The 17,205-nt window shown below is 39.8% G+C and overlaps 1 protein-coding gene across 7 annotated transcripts in view; it reads left to right on the top strand.

Annotated features, from left to right (window-relative positions):
- qtgal (queuosine-tRNA galactosyltransferase) overlaps positions 1-13,028 on the top strand; it is a 29,426-nt gene extending 16,398 nt beyond the window's left edge. For 4 of the 7 annotated variants that reach the window (XM_032562273.1, XM_032562272.1, XM_032562279.1 and 1 more), the window contains 4 exons: positions 2,036-2,171; positions 2,278-2,346; positions 2,461-2,535; positions 3,141-5,384. In XM_032562273.1, the coding sequence (XP_032418164.1) occupies positions 2,036-2,171; positions 2,278-2,346; positions 2,461-2,535; positions 3,141-3,221 (361 nt within the window). In that variant the 3' untranslated portion in view covers positions 3,222-5,384. Of the gene's footprint in view, positions 1-2,035; positions 2,172-2,277; positions 2,347-2,460; positions 2,536-3,140; positions 5,385-9,762; positions 10,446-10,496; positions 11,128-12,917 lie in introns of those variants that run through there. The other 3 variants (XM_032562274.1, XM_032562278.1, XM_032562277.1) reach the window with 3 other exon arrangements.
- The last annotated feature ends 4,177 nt before the right edge of the window (positions 13,029-17,205 follow it).

Raw genomic sequence — 17,205 nt, 5'->3', positions numbered from 1 at the left:
TGCAGGTGTCCATGCATGCGAGCGTATCTTTAAATGTAAAATGAAAATTGAAATGAACTTCCTTTATATCCCTCCTTCCTTCCCGAGTCTAATTTATCTGCCTGGTGTTGATGCACATCCTTCTCTGTGTTTTTCATCGTCCGTCTCTTTTGGGAGGTCTATTTCAGGCATGTCTGCTTTCCGCTTCCCCCCCACTCTTGACACCCCGTCCCACACACTGCTTAACTACTTCCTCAAGTCAGCCAAATGAAACCGTAGCCCTATTTCTGTCTGCCAAACAGTGCAGCTGATCTTGTGTGAGGTGAAAAGTTTTTTTTTATTTTTAAGGATAATGTCAGACAGTAACTAAAATAAAAGGCTTTTATTTTTGGTCTTTGAAAGTGAGTGGCAGCTGTGTGTTTAGTAAATTCTTCCCATATTGCTGCCATGTCTTGCAGTCGATGGCAAAGCAAAGCAAAGAAAACCTCTTGAGACCACCCAGGCTCTCCGATGGGTTTTGTTTGTCATATGAGGCCCTCTGGTACACGCAGTAAGAAGCTTCACTGCAGAAAAATTAGGAGAAAGCTCTTCGGTTGAATGTGTGCAGATAATTGCTCAGTTTCAGCGAAGGTGTAAAAAGCACAAATGCTAGTTTCATAGTTTTCGTTCTGCCTACTGTCATCAAATTTTGCATGTATGTGGCGATTCAGCACACTTGAAAACTAGCAACCGTTTTTAGTCTCTGATATAAATGCAGTCAGTCATCGTTATGGTGTAAACACCTTCTGCTGTTATAGTTTCAGTTCTGTATGAATGCTAGCAATCAGATAACATTGGGGTATATTTAGATTTACAGAAAACATTGGTAGAGCATCAGATGACAAGTCAAAGTACTTCCTTAGTTGTTCTTAAAAGGACTGAATTGACATTTTTACATCATGTTATAATGTTATTCTCTCCTCAAAAACATATGTGGAGTTTTGCTTTTATTCTTTCACTTATGTTTGAAAAATCCTTCAGTCTCCAGTGGCAGCCATTCAGGGTGCATAAACGCTCGGTCTCATCCGGTGCCGCCTTTTTCACTGAGCTCCTCCAGACTAGTGGTAGCAGCAATTAGCAAACGCCTGGTGGAATTGCTTCTCTATGAAATGCTCCTAAAAACATTGTTAAAGGCTTAATGGAGAAAGTTGTGATGACTGGTTGGAAAGAGTTTCTTAAAGAGACAGAGACCCAATTTCAAAGCATTCAGTTGTGACGTGAAATGTCTTTTAAGTTATATTTATACAGCATTTTTATAACAACTGAAGAAGAGATGCACCAATCCAATATTAATATCGGCATCTGTCCCGATATTGAAAACATTTCTAGATTGGGTTTTGGTGACAATGTGCCAGATCCATAAGGGCAGATCTGCTAAGTCTAATTCTGTGCTTCGTGTTCTGAACCACAGCATGTTGTGTTATTTATTTTACTATATTAAGTTTCCTATTTCCACTTTGTAAACCATTTAAATAATATAGAAACTGTTAGTTCCAGTTTCTTTATTATTTGATTTACTTTGGCTGTTATACTCCTGATTGCACTGACTAAACAAATTAATGTTCAGTCAGTTTTTACAGGTTTGACCAAGCTTGTGAAGCTATTGGTGTATTTAAGTGTCGTAGTGGTACAGAGTTATCAAATACATTTGTAATTCAATACATTTATGTCTGTGTTTAAACAATTAAACATTTTAAGTCAATTCAGCACTGTCTGTTTGTATAGGATTGATACAAAAACCTCAGATATGGATGGTGACTATAAAATATCACCATCCATGAGAATTGGCTATTCAAAGTCAAAACCTAAATCCACACACGTCCACATTGCAAGATTTCAAAACCAGTGTTCATAGATGCTCTTCATCTAACTGAACTATTTAAAAAGAGCGGTAAAAAGAAATGAATTTATTACAAAATTAATTTGTACTAATTGATCTAACAAAGTTGCTGTTATGTAAGTTTGAACTGGGAAAAGGCACAGTGATTACAGCCACTTTTCTCTTTTCTGCAATCAGGGAGACTATCTGGAAGCTGCGCGTTGACTTTCTGCAGGAGAGAGTTCTCAGCCAGTGGGAAAGCTTCACCATCTGGAATGCCGGGAAACAGGGGAGGAAGCTCTACCGAAGCCTGAGCCTGATCAATCAGAAGAAGGTGATGTGGGACACTAGCCGAATCATTTATCGATTTATTAATTTTTTATTTTTTTAAGTTTTTGATGCTTTGTTGACACACTTCGACGTTCACTGGTTTTCTTTAGGTCAAAGCGTTCTGCGATGTGGATGAAAAAAAAATTCAGAAGCGATTCTACACACATGAGGAATCCAAGGTGAGATCACCATGAAAAGAAAAAAAAAATCCACAACGTCTTTGATTCTTAACATTTAACCAACACGTATAAACTGTTTAATGTTTACGGACGTTTCTGTTGATATGACTCCAGGAAAGACCAAAGCCTACGGTCCCCGTCCTGCACTACAAAGAGGCCACGGGCCCCTTCATTATCTGCGTTAAACTGGTGAGCCGAGATCGTGTTTGCGTGTTGTATGCTTGTTGTTTCTGACCGCGCGTCCCTCTGGCCCGTTTTCCAGCCTAACGACATAATGATTCAGGGCGTGTGCCTTGCACAGGATGTGAAACGTACAAACATACGGCGAGGCTGTCAGGAAATGGGAAGAGACGACAGCCTGATCTTTTGATCATGAGATGCTTATGCTAACATCTCATGCTTTAAATCATGCTACATAGAAGAAAGCATTTACGTTTGATTATTAAAGCTGAACAATTTTGTTGAAATTCAGATTTTTCTGCTTTTTTCACGAAGCTGCTCTTTTTATCACTGAGAAAGATTCAGATCTGAAGACCAATTAGAAGGGGTCTTCTAATTGCTCAATTATGGAACTTAATAGAGGTACAAACTCAAAAACACAGAAGTCTGGACTCGATCTAAGACGTAAATATCTTTGTCAAACTCTTGTGTTGTATTTAATACAAGAAGCAACACAAAACGAAGCTGCTAAACGGCGTCACAACGTTTCGCCTCTACTCCATGTTCATCGTTTGATCCTTCTTCTGTTGTTTGTATTAGGCTGAGCTTCATGTTTGCTGTGGTTGCGTTCGCAGGACATGACAGGAGGCGTCCTGGAGGAAAACCTCAACTCTTTGCAGCTGAAGGAAGGAACAGATTACTACCATTTCAACTGACGGCTCAACGTGCTGCAGGAGACCACAGGAGCCCCGCAGGTTAAACAGACACAGGAATGCAGAAGACTGATTTATGAAAACATAAACACAAACTCAGAGATAGGGTGTTTATAACAGGGAGGTGAAGTGAAAGCAGCAGCACTGGATTAAAGGACAAAAACAAGAGGAATGAAGACGTTTATATTGTGTAATAAAAAGGGCCTTTGACTGTGTAAAAAGGTAAAGAATTTCGAGTCCTGATAGTTTAACTTGGCGAGGTTAACAGGTCTGGTTTTCTGCTTCTCTCTTTTTCCACTGTTTCAAATTTGTTACTTTTGGCTCTTTTTGTGGAGATTTTACAGTAAATTTCTCTTCTTAGAGAAACATACTTTAACGTTTTGTCTTTTCTGGTTAAGCGGAATCTGAGTGAAACTGTAAAAGCGAAGCAGGTTTCATAAGGTATATGAAGTGATGCTTGATAAAGCGTGAAACCGCGCAGGAACCAAGCAGCCCCTGCAGAATACTTACTCAGGTTATTGATCACGTAGAAAAGGTTAATTTGTTATTTCTAAGAGTTCATGGAAGTAACTACAGATGCATCTCAATAACTAAGAACTTAATCACAAAGTTTGTTTCTCTAATTTAGTTCAACTAGATTTGTTAGATACTTTGTGGCGGATAAAATCCAGCGGACGATGCGACAAACCATCACTGACTGTGGAAACGTCACACTGGACATCCAGCAACGTGGCTCTGTACCTCTCCACTCTTCCTCCAGACTTTGTAACCTTGATTTCCAAATTAAATTCAAACTTTACTTTGAAAACTGGACTTTGAAAACCTGAGCAGCATCTTTAAACCAGATGAGATTATTCTGATGTTTCTCATTCGAATGTGGTTAGGAATGAGGCAGAAACTCACTCCTTGTGAATTTATATTTTTTCGGGCCACTTTTTCCTCCCACTGAACTTTCCATTAATATGCAGCATCATTAGAAATTTACTTCAGTGACTTAACATTTTTGTAGTGCATCCTGGACAACACTCAAGTCAGCAGTCATGGCAATAGCATTAGTTTTATGTTATATTATATAACTTTCAGTTAAATTAAATTCTACGTTTTTATTGAAATTCATCGCTCTGTTTTTAATACACAAGTTTCACTTTTTTGAATTGAATTACATAACTAGGTGGACTTTATGATGAAATTCTAATTTATTCAGATTCACCTGTAAAAAATATATATATATTGTCCAAGAGGACAAATATTTTGGGTCAGTCTTCCTCTTAATGTGTGTCTTTTCAGAGGTAGCTGCTAGTAGATAACCTCAGCATCATTAGCAACCATTTAGAAATCTGGAAACAGTTTTTATGTTTCTAACGCCCAGTTTGGACTTCACAAGTTAAATACTGAAGCCCAACACATGTTCTAAAGTTAAAGGAAGTCTCATCACACAATGTGCAGCTTCTTAGGGGTGGGATTTTTTTATGACCGGATTTCGAAACAAGTCCTTTGTCTGATGCAACCATGTAAAATCAGATCCACTCATACACATCTGCTCCAAATGAAAGATGGATTTTGCTCAACTCTGTTTTTCTTTCTCTGCTTCTCTTATGAAATCTAAAGAACAATAACCTTTTTCAGAGGGCACAGTTGTCATACATAAACACAAAAAATGGTTTGTTTTGCCCCACAGAAAGAAGAGATTTTTTTTTTTACCCAAAGGTAAACAGATCTTACCCTTAAAATTCTCCCCCCTCTGCTTTTTTTTCTGGGTCAGCAGCATGGTCAGAGTTACTGTAAATCTGCCCACAGAAGTTTAAAAAGAAGTCACAATCATGGTTAAAAAAAGATGATAAAGTCCAGTTTTTCTTTTTTTTTGCTTTATACTTACTTATACCCGAATGAAATCCAGATAAAAGACAAGCTGTTGTAAAAAGAAAACCACGAGAAGTCAAACCATAGAATAAGATGATCTGGCCTGCAGGGAAATCGCTACAAAGTCATATTGTTTACATATACTTCAGACATTTCCTATTAACAACTTTATTATCAATAGGTGATTAACAACACCCCAGACATTAGTTATTGTCAAGTTAAAAGTTGCTTTATAATTTGATTCAACACATTTATCGTTGTGACATCGCTCGGTATAAGCTGTGTAAGTAAAAAAAACTTTTTTTTGTCTGAGTGCTGTCTGCTTTACTCACTCGGCCCTCATGATGAATCACTTGGTGGATGACCAGAGCGAGCCCTAATGGAGAATCTATGAAAGAGACTCAAAGAGTGTAAACAGAGTTTTGCTAAGTGTTTACACTCCGTCTCCCGGCAGGCATCAGAGCCGATAACCAAACCCACCAGGCACAATGGATGACCCTGACTCTGGGGCCTGCGTGCCCTCACTGGTCAAATAAACCCACAAGTGTCTGTAGGATTAAAAAAAAGACACGCAGCTGCAAGATCTCTGTGTAGTTCTGCTGATAAAGACAGATAAGAGCTGCGAGTGTCGGAGTGGAGAGGTCGCGGAGGTCCGAGAGCGGGGGCTTTTTCATTCACCAGAAACGGTGCCGCATTCCTTTGTTTCAGTATCTCTTCGCAGGGAAGATGCTTGCGCAAGTAAAGAGGAGTGGGCTGACTTGAAACCAGGAAGCTTCCACAGCCCACTTCCTGTTATTAATCTTTTGCACCACTTCAACCGAATAAAAATGATGCTGCTGTATCGTAAAAATATATTTAGAAAACTCACAGATTCCACTGAACGATAGATTTAGCTCGACAGAACGAGAACTTATTAAAACTTTTTTTTTTGTATCTGCTGAAAGCCAAACCTGCAGTTATGATCTTCATAAATAGAACCTCTCAGGCATCACTATCTACTTCAGAAAATATGGAGGGAAAATTCAGTCAGTCTGTTTTGTGTATTCACTATAAAAGGTTACAAAACCAAACATTTATTAGCCTAATTTACCTTCCTAAGTTTTCTGGAGTCATGTAGCACCTTTCTGCTGGTGTCTTCTACCACTAAACCTCCTGTGACTGTCAGGTTCATATTCATTTTGAGCTTATTTCTTTGCCAGGTCTTCAGTGGTACTGTCACTAGTCAGAATTAAGCAGCATAACTTTCTTTTTTGTTGTTGTTGCATATTTCTTTTTGGATTGCTACGCTGCTGATAAACCTAAAATCTTCATATGGAACGAGGGCTCTAGCAGCGTGAGATGTCTTGTTATCTTCTGAAATACATTCAGCAGCTCCAGTGTCAGAGGCAACTGTGCAGCCCACAGCATGACGCAACCTCTACTCTAGAGTGGGTGTACTTAAAATGACTAAGACTGAAACATTTCTCTGTATTTCTTTGTAATGGTCTTTAATTTACTGAGCCTACACAGTTCATGGGCCAGTCAAGAGAAAGTCCCTAATTTTTTTTCTTTTTCTTTTTTTTTTTATCTCTGAAGCACCTTTAACTCAAAAACTTTCATTTCAGTATGATGTTTTAATAGATTACGATCTACACTTAATGACTTCTCCATAAATGTTTATGATGCCCTGGTTCTCTCAAACATGCTCCTAACAAGCTGCTACTTTAAGTGGTACATCAAGGCTGTGGTGAAATTCAAATGTTACCAGTGAAAGGAGTAGCTCAAGTTTTTAGAAGTGGGGTTGTCTTAATAGTAGTGAGTAATCAGTATCTTTCTAGCAGTGGATAACTCTGTTGGCATCTTCACTGTGATACTACAGAGCCTAATTTTTTTCAACTTGAAGCTACCAGAGCGGTAACAGAGCAGACTTCCAACCATGTTGAAACCAGTGTAATCTCAGAGGAGTCTTTGTAGTCGCTGCCATTTTCTGAACATTTAAACTGCTGCCACGTTTTGGCTGCAGTTTACTACAGGTTGGAATTTGTTGCTATGATTGTGGACCAACCGCAGGTAGTTTTGTTGTTGTTCCTTTGGGAAATTTATTTATTTATTCAAAGCTGCAGTCTGTAACTGTAAGGAGAGAAAAAGGGTTTTGCATATTTGTTTAAACTGTCACTATGTTGTGACTGTGTAATATGAGACAGATAATGTGTGAAGTAATCAAGCTCCTCCAGCTGCTCCCAGTGGTTCCACTGTCATCTGCAGAAATGTATTACTCTTGGTGAGACACAACCAATCAGAGCCTGGTGCAGCGTCTAAGCGCTGTTGCTCATGCTTGTGTACATGCTGCTAAATGTGCTAATGGTGGAGAAACAACTTCCAGGAAAACTATTTAGCTGATGAACCAGCTAAAGCATAGCAGAGAGAAAGAGGGGAGGATGTGAGCAGCACGTACATGAGCCTGACAGACAGTGCTAACACCCTCCTCCTGGTGGTGATTGGTCGTTTCTGATGGTCCGTTGTATTTCTGTAGTTAGCCCTGGGAGAAGGCAGAGGAGCTCGTCTGCAGATAATTTTGCAGGTTATCTGTACCTTAGCAAACTGTAATGATAATTTTAACAAATTAAAAACATTTTTTATAACAGTTACATATTACTATACTTCTACATTAGAGAAATGTAAAATCTACAAAACTAAACTCATACCAGCTAAGCTTAGAAGCCGAGTTTAGATTTGTAAAAAATATTTAAGATGAAAACAAGCAAGATAAATGTGTCTTCATTGTTTGTTTGGGTCTTCATACTGTTACAATCTTTACTACAGTTGTTGATCAACCTAAAGTTTATGCAGAGGTGGGGGGACTGCAATCTCTCTGGCAGATAGAGGTGACCGAAGACGATTTCTCTCACTTTCACTACCTCTATCTGTTGCCCTTTATGCAGGGAAGTATGAAGTGGTGTACTTCCTGACTAAATGTTCTTTCTTCTCTTTCAACAGCCAACCATCACTGCTCTTGAGCAAGATACTTTGGTTCATTAAAGAGCCCATGAAGTTTCTCAGCTGCCCACTGTGGATAAATTAAGATTTCTTTCAAAGAAAGAGGAAATCAAAGGTCTCGGGGGTTGAAATAAGAGATAGAGGAATGTGAGTGCGAGGGCTTCAGGAGGGGGGCAGCGTGAGGACAGACAGGGAGCGTTCCTTCTGTCAGGCCGCTTGAGAAGAGCCAGGTGACTGCAGGCGGATGGGGGGGGAGGAGGTTAGAGGCTGCGCTGCTCTGGAAATACTTCAGGTGGTCAAAGGAGCGTCTGAGGTCAAAAGCATCGCGGCAGCGGACCTGTGCGGTGGGGAAGTGATTGGATCAGGGCTCCGTCTTTAGCCTCTTTGGACACTGGTGTGGTGAAAGTGTTTTTATTTTCGGAGTTTCAAAAGAGGAAGAGGTTGGCATTACAAATTCTGGTGGAGTTTAGTTTCCTTTTACTGCTGAATGCAGCTCGGCTGATAGATTTCAGTCCCCGCTCTCTGTTACGAATAGAATATTTTACAACATGCCTGCTGGATAAAAAAGTTCACAAAAACAACCAAAAGTGCAATTCGAATATTAAAAAAGAAAGGTGGAATAAAACATTACATGCACAATGGTACAGATTGGAGCAATACCTTGAAAATGGAATTGAATTATTTTTGCATAATTAGGGATTTCACATGAGACTGTGTTTGTTTTTATAAAAAAGCTTGGCCCTTTTGGTGCTTCTTTGTTTTCTTGTGCCTTTACTTACACTGGGACTCTAAGCCAACTCTAATCCCTTTTCCTGCAACACTTTGGCAGAAGTGTGTGTGTGTTGATGGAGTGGAGAGAGATGGGGGAGGTGAGTGTTTGGTGGAGGACCTCACTACAGTATTTCTCTAAATGTGCTGCACAACTTTGGCAGTCGAGGGGAATGTGACGACGGAGTATCATGCTCGCCCCTCACAGTGTTTTCTCACGGGAAAACCGCTCAGGATGCAAACGGGGGCTTGGGGCATACATGTGACTTTTTTTTTCTCTCTTCAGCTCTATTTAGACCTTTATTTTGTATTTTTCCAGGAAGGCTAGGTTGTGGAGCTCATGGAGCAGAGCTATAATAAGACCAGTGGAGCAATGTGAGCCACAGAGTTGCCAGTAAAACAGAGCGTAAACGATAATGTGACACCATTCAAAGCTATGTGGACTCAAGGGATTAAACTTAAATCAGTGGTTAACAGCCTCAGTGAAAATGCCATTGCATCATTTTTTTTAATAACGATAATAGCTGCTATTTTCTTTCTACATTTTAACAAGACATTATTGTTAATTTCTATCACCATTTTCTCAGCCAACAAAACATTCATTAACATTCAAATGAAAGTTCAGCAAAAAGAAAGACTTTGTTTCTATTTGGTATTTTCAAAGCCTCAGATCTTCTAATGTATTCCACGTTTATAATCAAATTCCATGATAATATTGCGTTGGACAATTTAAAATGCAAGTGCCTTACACAGCTGGCAGTTCAATTATTACACAGATACAAACATCTTCAGTTTGATTTGTTTGAATTGCTAAAACGGAGTTTGCTCTGACTGGCCGTTAGCCTCCCTAAAAAGCAACAAAACTTACTGACAAACATTCGTTGAATCACAATTCAGTGAAATATTCTTTTTATTAAGCAGGTTTTGATTTTATTCCCAGATGCAAATTCAGAATTGAGAGGGAACTGGAATACGGGATAAGCAGCCACAAGGTTCGTACCTGGTTACTGTCATCTGCTGCAGTTTTGACTGGGACTTCTCATAACTTTGCCCCCTGAGATCCTGGAACAACTTCTTTGTTCTGCTGTTGATTCTCAGCTCGACGCTTTGTCGTTACGTTGCAAATAAAGGAGCATCTCGACGAATTAGCGATTTATTTTAAAAGTTTGTTTCTGAAATTCATTTTAAAAGTGTAACTCACGTCTGTGTTCAATTCTGTCGGTTACACATGACTTGCACGATATTGAGGAAGGTTATCTTACTGAAAGGTATTGGAGTTTACCAGTCATTGAGTACTTTTACTTCAGTATATGCAATACTAGGTTGATGCTTCTGCTACTCTTGGGAGTGTGTGTGGCATAGAGCTGATCTGTGATTAATGCTAAAGTCCAGGCTGCTTAGCACTATAGGCCAATCAAGCACAGTGTAACCTTGGTTATTAAAGCAGGTGTTGCTATTTTTTTATTACTGTTTGTTTCATATGAAATGAAAATTTTCTCCTAAACAGATGAGTTGTAGCAAAATCGCCCACAGTAAATGCTTGAAATATATTTCTCAACGTGTAAGGAAAGCTATATCAATTTAAATTGTTTGTTGCTGAAATAAATCAGTTTTGCTTCGGGATCTTTGTTTTGACGTGTATCCTTCATTTCCTCTGACAACCACCTGCGGCAGCTCAACTACCACACCTTGTGGGCCCACGCAAACCAAATAATAAACCAAAGACATTTTCACAGGTTTGTGAGCATGCATTTGTTGGTCTGCGTGCTGTTTTGACTGTTGCAGAAGTTTGTCTATGAAGCGAAGCCACACTGAAACGAGCAGGTTATTCTCGTCGGGTTTTATAGAGAACCTAAAATAGGCCAGACTTCAATTACTTAAAGAGTTGTTAAGCCTTTAGTAGGCAGTTTAACTGAAAACTGTGTCCGCACCTTTCCTTCCGGTCAGTCTGTGGGAGGGAGGGGTTTTAGAGAGAGCTCGCGTGTCACTGAAGCGGAGTCGGCTGCTGGCACGCGCCCCTGCTGACGCGCTCTCAGAGAAAGTTGGCTCTAATCAAGCCGCAGTTGTCCGGCCGGCTGCGCCTGCGCTCTGCTCCCTTTTAAAACAACCCCGAGGTCCGATTCTTTTCCTACCTCAGACGCTCCGGGTTTGACTTCGGACCCGCGCGTCATGTAGCCCCTCGCGCTCCCTGCCGATGCTTGTTGTGGATATTTTTAAAGCGGATACGTTGCGGGGAGCGCGTGAAGTTGAACTGGTGGAGGTGGGGGGATCCGGTGAACCGCCGGGGCGGACAGACCACCATGCTCCGGCCGTGGGCTACGCACTGGGTCATGTTCGTGCTGGTGTGCCGGGCTGTGGCACAGTATTCTAGTGACCTGTGCAGCTGGAGAGGAAGGTGAGGATGAACGATTAATAATAACGTCGATAAAACGATGGGGGTTTTTTTTCCCTCAGAGAAATTCAAATTTCTGTTTTGTCCGAATTCAATGAATTCTGAAAACGCATGCTGTCGATTTTTTTTCTTCCGTTAGAATAGATAAGATCTTAACTCCACCGACTTCTATTTTCTTGAGCAAGATTGTAGATGTGTTCAGGAAGGCCAAGCTAAGGTCGTTTTAAGGCCAGGCTAATCTAACTCTAGTTTATGAGTTAAAGATCTACTGGTCCCTACGCGTCATTGCCTGTGGTTTCTGTTGCAATGACACCAGTCCTGCTTGCATTTCTTTTCTGAATGTCACTCTTCTTAAGAAAACGACTCCCAAAGCAGGCAGACCAAAAATCATGCCTCGAGTGTGATTAACTGTCTGACCACGTTCTCCGGGCGCCTTATCCGGAGAACGTTCTCCTTCCTGAAGGCTCTCCGTTACTGGGGTGTCGGTTCTTATCTTAGGTAAATACACCCACAGGGCGCCTTTGATCGCTCCTTCAAATCCCCCGCTCATAAAAGATGTAAGCCAACACTGTGTTGTAAAGCTGACTCGCCTCTTACTTGTAACGATTTTTATCAGATCTTGCGGGTTGCCAAACAAATGAAACGATTTGTTTGGTGTTTGCCTACACCTGTTAATAGTTCAGTTTCAGTTGATCTCTTGTGGCAAAGCATTCAGACCTCTGGAAATATTTTCACATTTTGGTACATTTCAACCACAAACCACTGCTGTTTGGCTGGGGGGTATTTATAAATACAAATCTTAAAAGTGTGGTGTGCATATATATATATATATATATATATATATATATATATATATATATATATATATATATACCCTGTTTACTCTTTTTACATGTGAAAGAAGGTGCTCTTGTTAGATGAGACTAAAACTGAACTTTTTGGCTTACATGCAAAATAGTAAGTGTGACAGAAAACCAGCACCCTCAACACATCTTCCATGTTATAAAACATGGTGGTGGGAGCATCCTGCTGTGGGGAAAGGTGAGTTTCTCAAGAGTTCATAGAAAACAGAATCGGTCAGGGAAATATGCAACCAGAACTACAATTGAGAAGCTTAGATCAAAGCATTTTCCTGTCCTATAACGGCCTTCGCCTGAATCTAGTTGAGAATCTTTGTCAAGATTTAAAAATCTAAGCAGTTTTCAGATTTTTAATTGTAAACAAATTATAAATGGAAGCATCTTAATCCTTCCACTTAACAATTATCCCACACTTCTTGTCTCTCTCATAAAATGCAAATGTGATAAGTTTTCGTTTGTAGCTAGAAAACGAAGAAAATGGGAGAAAGTCAAGAGAGTGCGATTGCTTTTGTGTATATATGTATATATATATATATATATATATATATATATATATATATATATATATATATACAGTACAGACCAAAAGTTTGGACACACCTTCTCATTGAATTCAATGAGAAAGTGTGTCCAAACTTTTGGTCTGTATACAGTACAGACCAAAAATTTGGACACACAGTTGTGTCCAAACTTTTGGTCTGTACTGTATATATAACTTATGTTGTAGGATGTGTTTATAATCACACAAAGAGAGTATTCATCCTATCTTAACACTGGTCATAATTTTTAATTCTTTCTCTTTGTAATAACTCTTAAGAACAGTCATCTTCTCTCTATCTGCAGCGGTTTGAGCCATGAAGCTCATCGCAGAGACGTGGAGCAGGTCTACCTCCGCTGCTCTCAGGGGTCCCTGGAGTGGCTCTACCCCACCGGGGCCATCATTGTCAACCTGCGACCCAACACGGAGTCTTCATCCAGGCGCACGGCTGACGTCTTCGTCTGCATCAAGACTCAAACCTTCTCCCAGGTGGTTTAGAAACAAACCTGAATCTCATCTGGATGACCTGCAGCTGTCGTTTGCCTGGTTGTTTCACACTTTCTGAACGACTTCTCCCGCCCTTCCTGTTCAGGGTTCTCATGTGTACCTGGAGCACCAAGGAGACCTGAGGCTGCTGCTTTCAGACGCCGACCAGGCGCAGGGCGCGGTGCGCTGTTTCAGCCTGAAGGAGGGGGCTCTGTTTGTGGAGGCCGTCCCACAGAGAGACATCAGCAGGAAGATCACAGCTTTCCAGTATGAGCTGGTGCCCAGTCAGGGACCAGGGGCCCATATGTACCCATACCTGCATCAGGGGCCAGGTAACAGGAAGCTTATTTCTGCTTTTCCAAAGGCACTAAACACAAGTTTTTGTGTCTTCATGCTCTTTTTTTTGTTTTGTTTTATAAGATGCAATAAATTTCAAACTTTCAGGCTTTCATGCCGGAAATTTCCTGCCATTAAAATCGTGATATTTAGGTGTAACTAGACATGATTTTTTCTACAAACTCGATTGTTGAATCATTACAGTAGATCTATGATGTAATTAGAGCTGTTTTAGTGCTGTAATACTAGGTGCAGAATATTTAAATGTGTTACATTAAAGTTAGTTGATGGTACATTTAAATGCCTTAAAGATAATGTGCAAATTCTGATCTGGTGAACTGAGAATAATTTATGGTTTTGTATCAACACTAACCTACAAATCTTAATCTTAGTCTCATTTTGCTTTCTTTTTAGTTGAAATATTTTCATGGAAGATTTTGTTTTGGCAACAAAAACAAAACCTCACCTCAACCACTGCGTTGGATATATTAACTGTAAACCAAACAGGATTGGCTGTAAATATAGACTTTCTATGATTGAGACCATCATAAAACAACTGTCTTCAGTCAGAAGCTTCTTTACATATGCTGTAATACAGACAGCTACCACAGAGCCTTTCTGCCCACAGCCATCACCATCTACAATAAGACTTTGAAAAATCTTGAATTAATATAATTTGCAGCAGCATTTAATATCCATTTCAGATCATTAAAGTATTTTGAATTGAACTGAATTGCTTTCTTGGCTCAGATATCCTGTTATTTTATACAGTTTTACCTTCGTATTTATACAATCTTAAGAGATTTCTTTCAGTTTGATGGTTCTATCACAAATTTGCTTTAGAGAAACATTAACTTTTTTTCAAGTTCCACATGTTTGGAATTTAATCTTTACATCATTAACTTTTCTTGGTAGATTATCTACAATCTTTCTGTGGCGTCTGGCGCTCTGAAAGCAGAAACTGAGTTTGGAAGACTAGCAGTAGCGATCTAAAAAAAAATAAAATTTGTGAGCCAGAAGACATGGCGCCGTTCAATCTTTGTTTCTTCATCATAACCTTGATGGGGCCTTCCTCCCGCCCTTCCTCTCTATCTCAAGTGAGCCGCACATATGAAAACAAACAGACCAATCAAAAAGAGTCTTGTCAGGGTCAAGCACAAAGGTCAGCCAGTCCTTCCTCCGCTGCCAGTCAAAACCGACACCACCCATCCCCCGACCCACCACCACCACCACTATGTCTTCCCCTCTCCTTAAAGGAGGATCTCTGAGCAGCCCACCCGCATGTGTGAAGAGGTGAGGTGGGGAAGGACAGAGAAGAAAGCCTCCCCACCCTGGCCTCCCCACCCTGCCAGGGTGTGCGTCTGGCGTTTTAGTGCTGTTTTTATAGCTGCCAGGGTCGAAGGTTAATCCCCCGATTCAGTCTGCTTTTTCTCAGTTCTAGTCACCTGCTTTGCTCATTCATGCACGCTTTATTTCTTTTGATCTCTTTGGATGAACACCCTCCTGCACGTAGAAGCACAGAGAGAACTGGGAGCAGACTTGCAGACCTGTTTTGCTCCGCTTTCCACTCATCCACATGGAAAGAGCAAGTATTGGATTTTTTGGTGTATCTGGCTGAAAGATACAGCCAGATGCACCAAAACCTCTTAGACCTCTTTAACTTTGGTCCAAGGAGAGTGAAAACAATGTTTTCTAAAATCATTGTTTTTAGAAAACGGTTAAAGCACAGGGGAGGCCTTTTAGTGTCCATTCACACCATCCCTGTTCAGTTCACTTTAGCAGAACTCTAGTTGGTTTGTCTTTAGAGTCCGGTTTGTTTGGGGAGTTGGGAATGTGCAATCGAACTCTAGTGCAGACCAAAAAAATCAAACTCTGGTCTGCCTACAAACCCAGGTCTCTGTTTAAATGCATATGTGAATTTCAAGCAAACCGGCGACAGACCCAAAAGCAAGAACCGGACTATCGTGCAGGGCTTTCTGGGCAAATACAAAACAGAAACGAAATAGAAACAAGAGTCTAGCGCTAGCCGGACAAAAAGTGAAATCTGCTAAAATCAGACACTACTGCATTTTTGCTTACATTTGGTAAAGAATGAAGACGACTCGTGCATAGTTTTATCTTGGTTATTAAAGCAGGCATTGCTATGACAGAGGTTTTTGTCTCATTTCCTTCAGTAGTTCTTAGCCACTACAGGGGAGGGTGGGAAACGGGCTTTTCAAAGGATTTGCATCATGTGACACAGTGCAATGTGAAAGTCAACTACACCAGCTGAAAATGTAACATGTTGCAATTTTTGTCCCAAATCAAACCAATTCTAGCACATTATCAAGTGTGGAAACACCCTTAAATTACCCAATGTGCAACGGGAACAATTTGGATCTTTATTGAAGGCTGAAATCTCAAAATTCAAAAATGTATTTAAGACTACAAATATGTTGTTTTGCAGGCAAACAGCAACATGACATGCTATTCAGACAATTAAGGCTTTATCCAATTAATTGTAGATAACTGTTTAAGAATGGGGAAAAAAGAAGTTCACTGTATGTTTAGGGTGAAAAGGTAAATTTAAGATGTAAACCCTTAACACCAGTGTGTTTTCTCTAAACACAGCCACTTCTACCTATTATTTTTAAAATCTTAAGAATGTGAGGATAGTGAAGTGTGATATTTATATTATTATTTATATTATTTTGAATGCTGATTCTTGATTTGTGTACAACAAATATGAGCAACAGTGCACTTTTGTTTTCAGTTTCCCCAAGATTTGTCCCACTTCCAAATTTCAAACGTGTGCTGAAAAGGCTAATGATCTAGAAGACATAGTTGTCAAAAGCAAATCCACAATGCTTCAGGGATTGTTTCTGATTTATACTTTGTGTTGTTTATGTTTTTTCGACCTGCTGATGTGGCACAGCTATTTCAGTATAGTCAATATTTTTGAGAAAATGTACCTTCTTCATATTGATGAAACCAATGAAAGAAAAATCCAGCTCTAGAGTAGTTTAGTTGGAGCCCAAGTTCTAGGTAGCTAATTTTGATGAAATAAGCTATGAAAATAGGAACTTGTGTGTTTTTCTTAAGGATACCTAATATGTCTTCCTTTCCCATTTTCTGATTTAGTCACCTGTAAGCCCTGCTCGGATCAAGAGGTCCTCATGGCTGTCTGCACGAGTGATTTCGGTAAATGCATCAACACATAAGCACACAGTGTAGAATGAAGAGTGGTCTGCTGGCAGCAGATGTAGACTTTGGAAACAGCTGTTAGTAATATTTTACAGATTATGTAACTCTTACAAGTCAAAGACAAAGGGAGAAATTTACCTCCTCTGTTTTGCTGAATGATTTTAAAATGTAACTTTTATTATACGGTAACCAGCAAAAATGAAAGTTCAGTCTTGGTCGTACCTAAACCAAGCTCCTCCTGCTGGTTTTATTAACATTTCAAAGTACTAACATGAGAGCAGACTGCCTTCTTATCCGATCCTTTAGAATAAAGTAACTAAATAGATTTTGCTTATGTAACTGCATATAATACATGGTGTAAAACTCAAGGCCCGCGGGCCACATTCTGCCCCTCATAACCATTCCTGCGGCCTAAAGAGAACAGAAACAGAGCTTTATGGTAATAGTTGTTACCTTAGACATCTTTTTTTAAATTAAAATCTAATTATTTTTTATTTGTATAGTGCCACTTTACATCAGTGTAAAAAGATGTTAAATAATTTTAAATTTTATGAAGTACTCATCAAATGCAGAGAAATCTATATTTTT

The sequence above is a fragment of the Xiphophorus hellerii genome, chromosome 5 (assembly GCF_003331165.1).
Source record: "Xiphophorus hellerii strain 12219 chromosome 5, Xiphophorus_hellerii-4.1, whole genome shotgun sequence".
NCBI lineage: Eukaryota > Metazoa > Chordata > Actinopteri > Cyprinodontiformes > Poeciliidae > Xiphophorus > Xiphophorus hellerii.
This window is presented reverse-complemented; position numbering and strand designations above follow the sequence as displayed.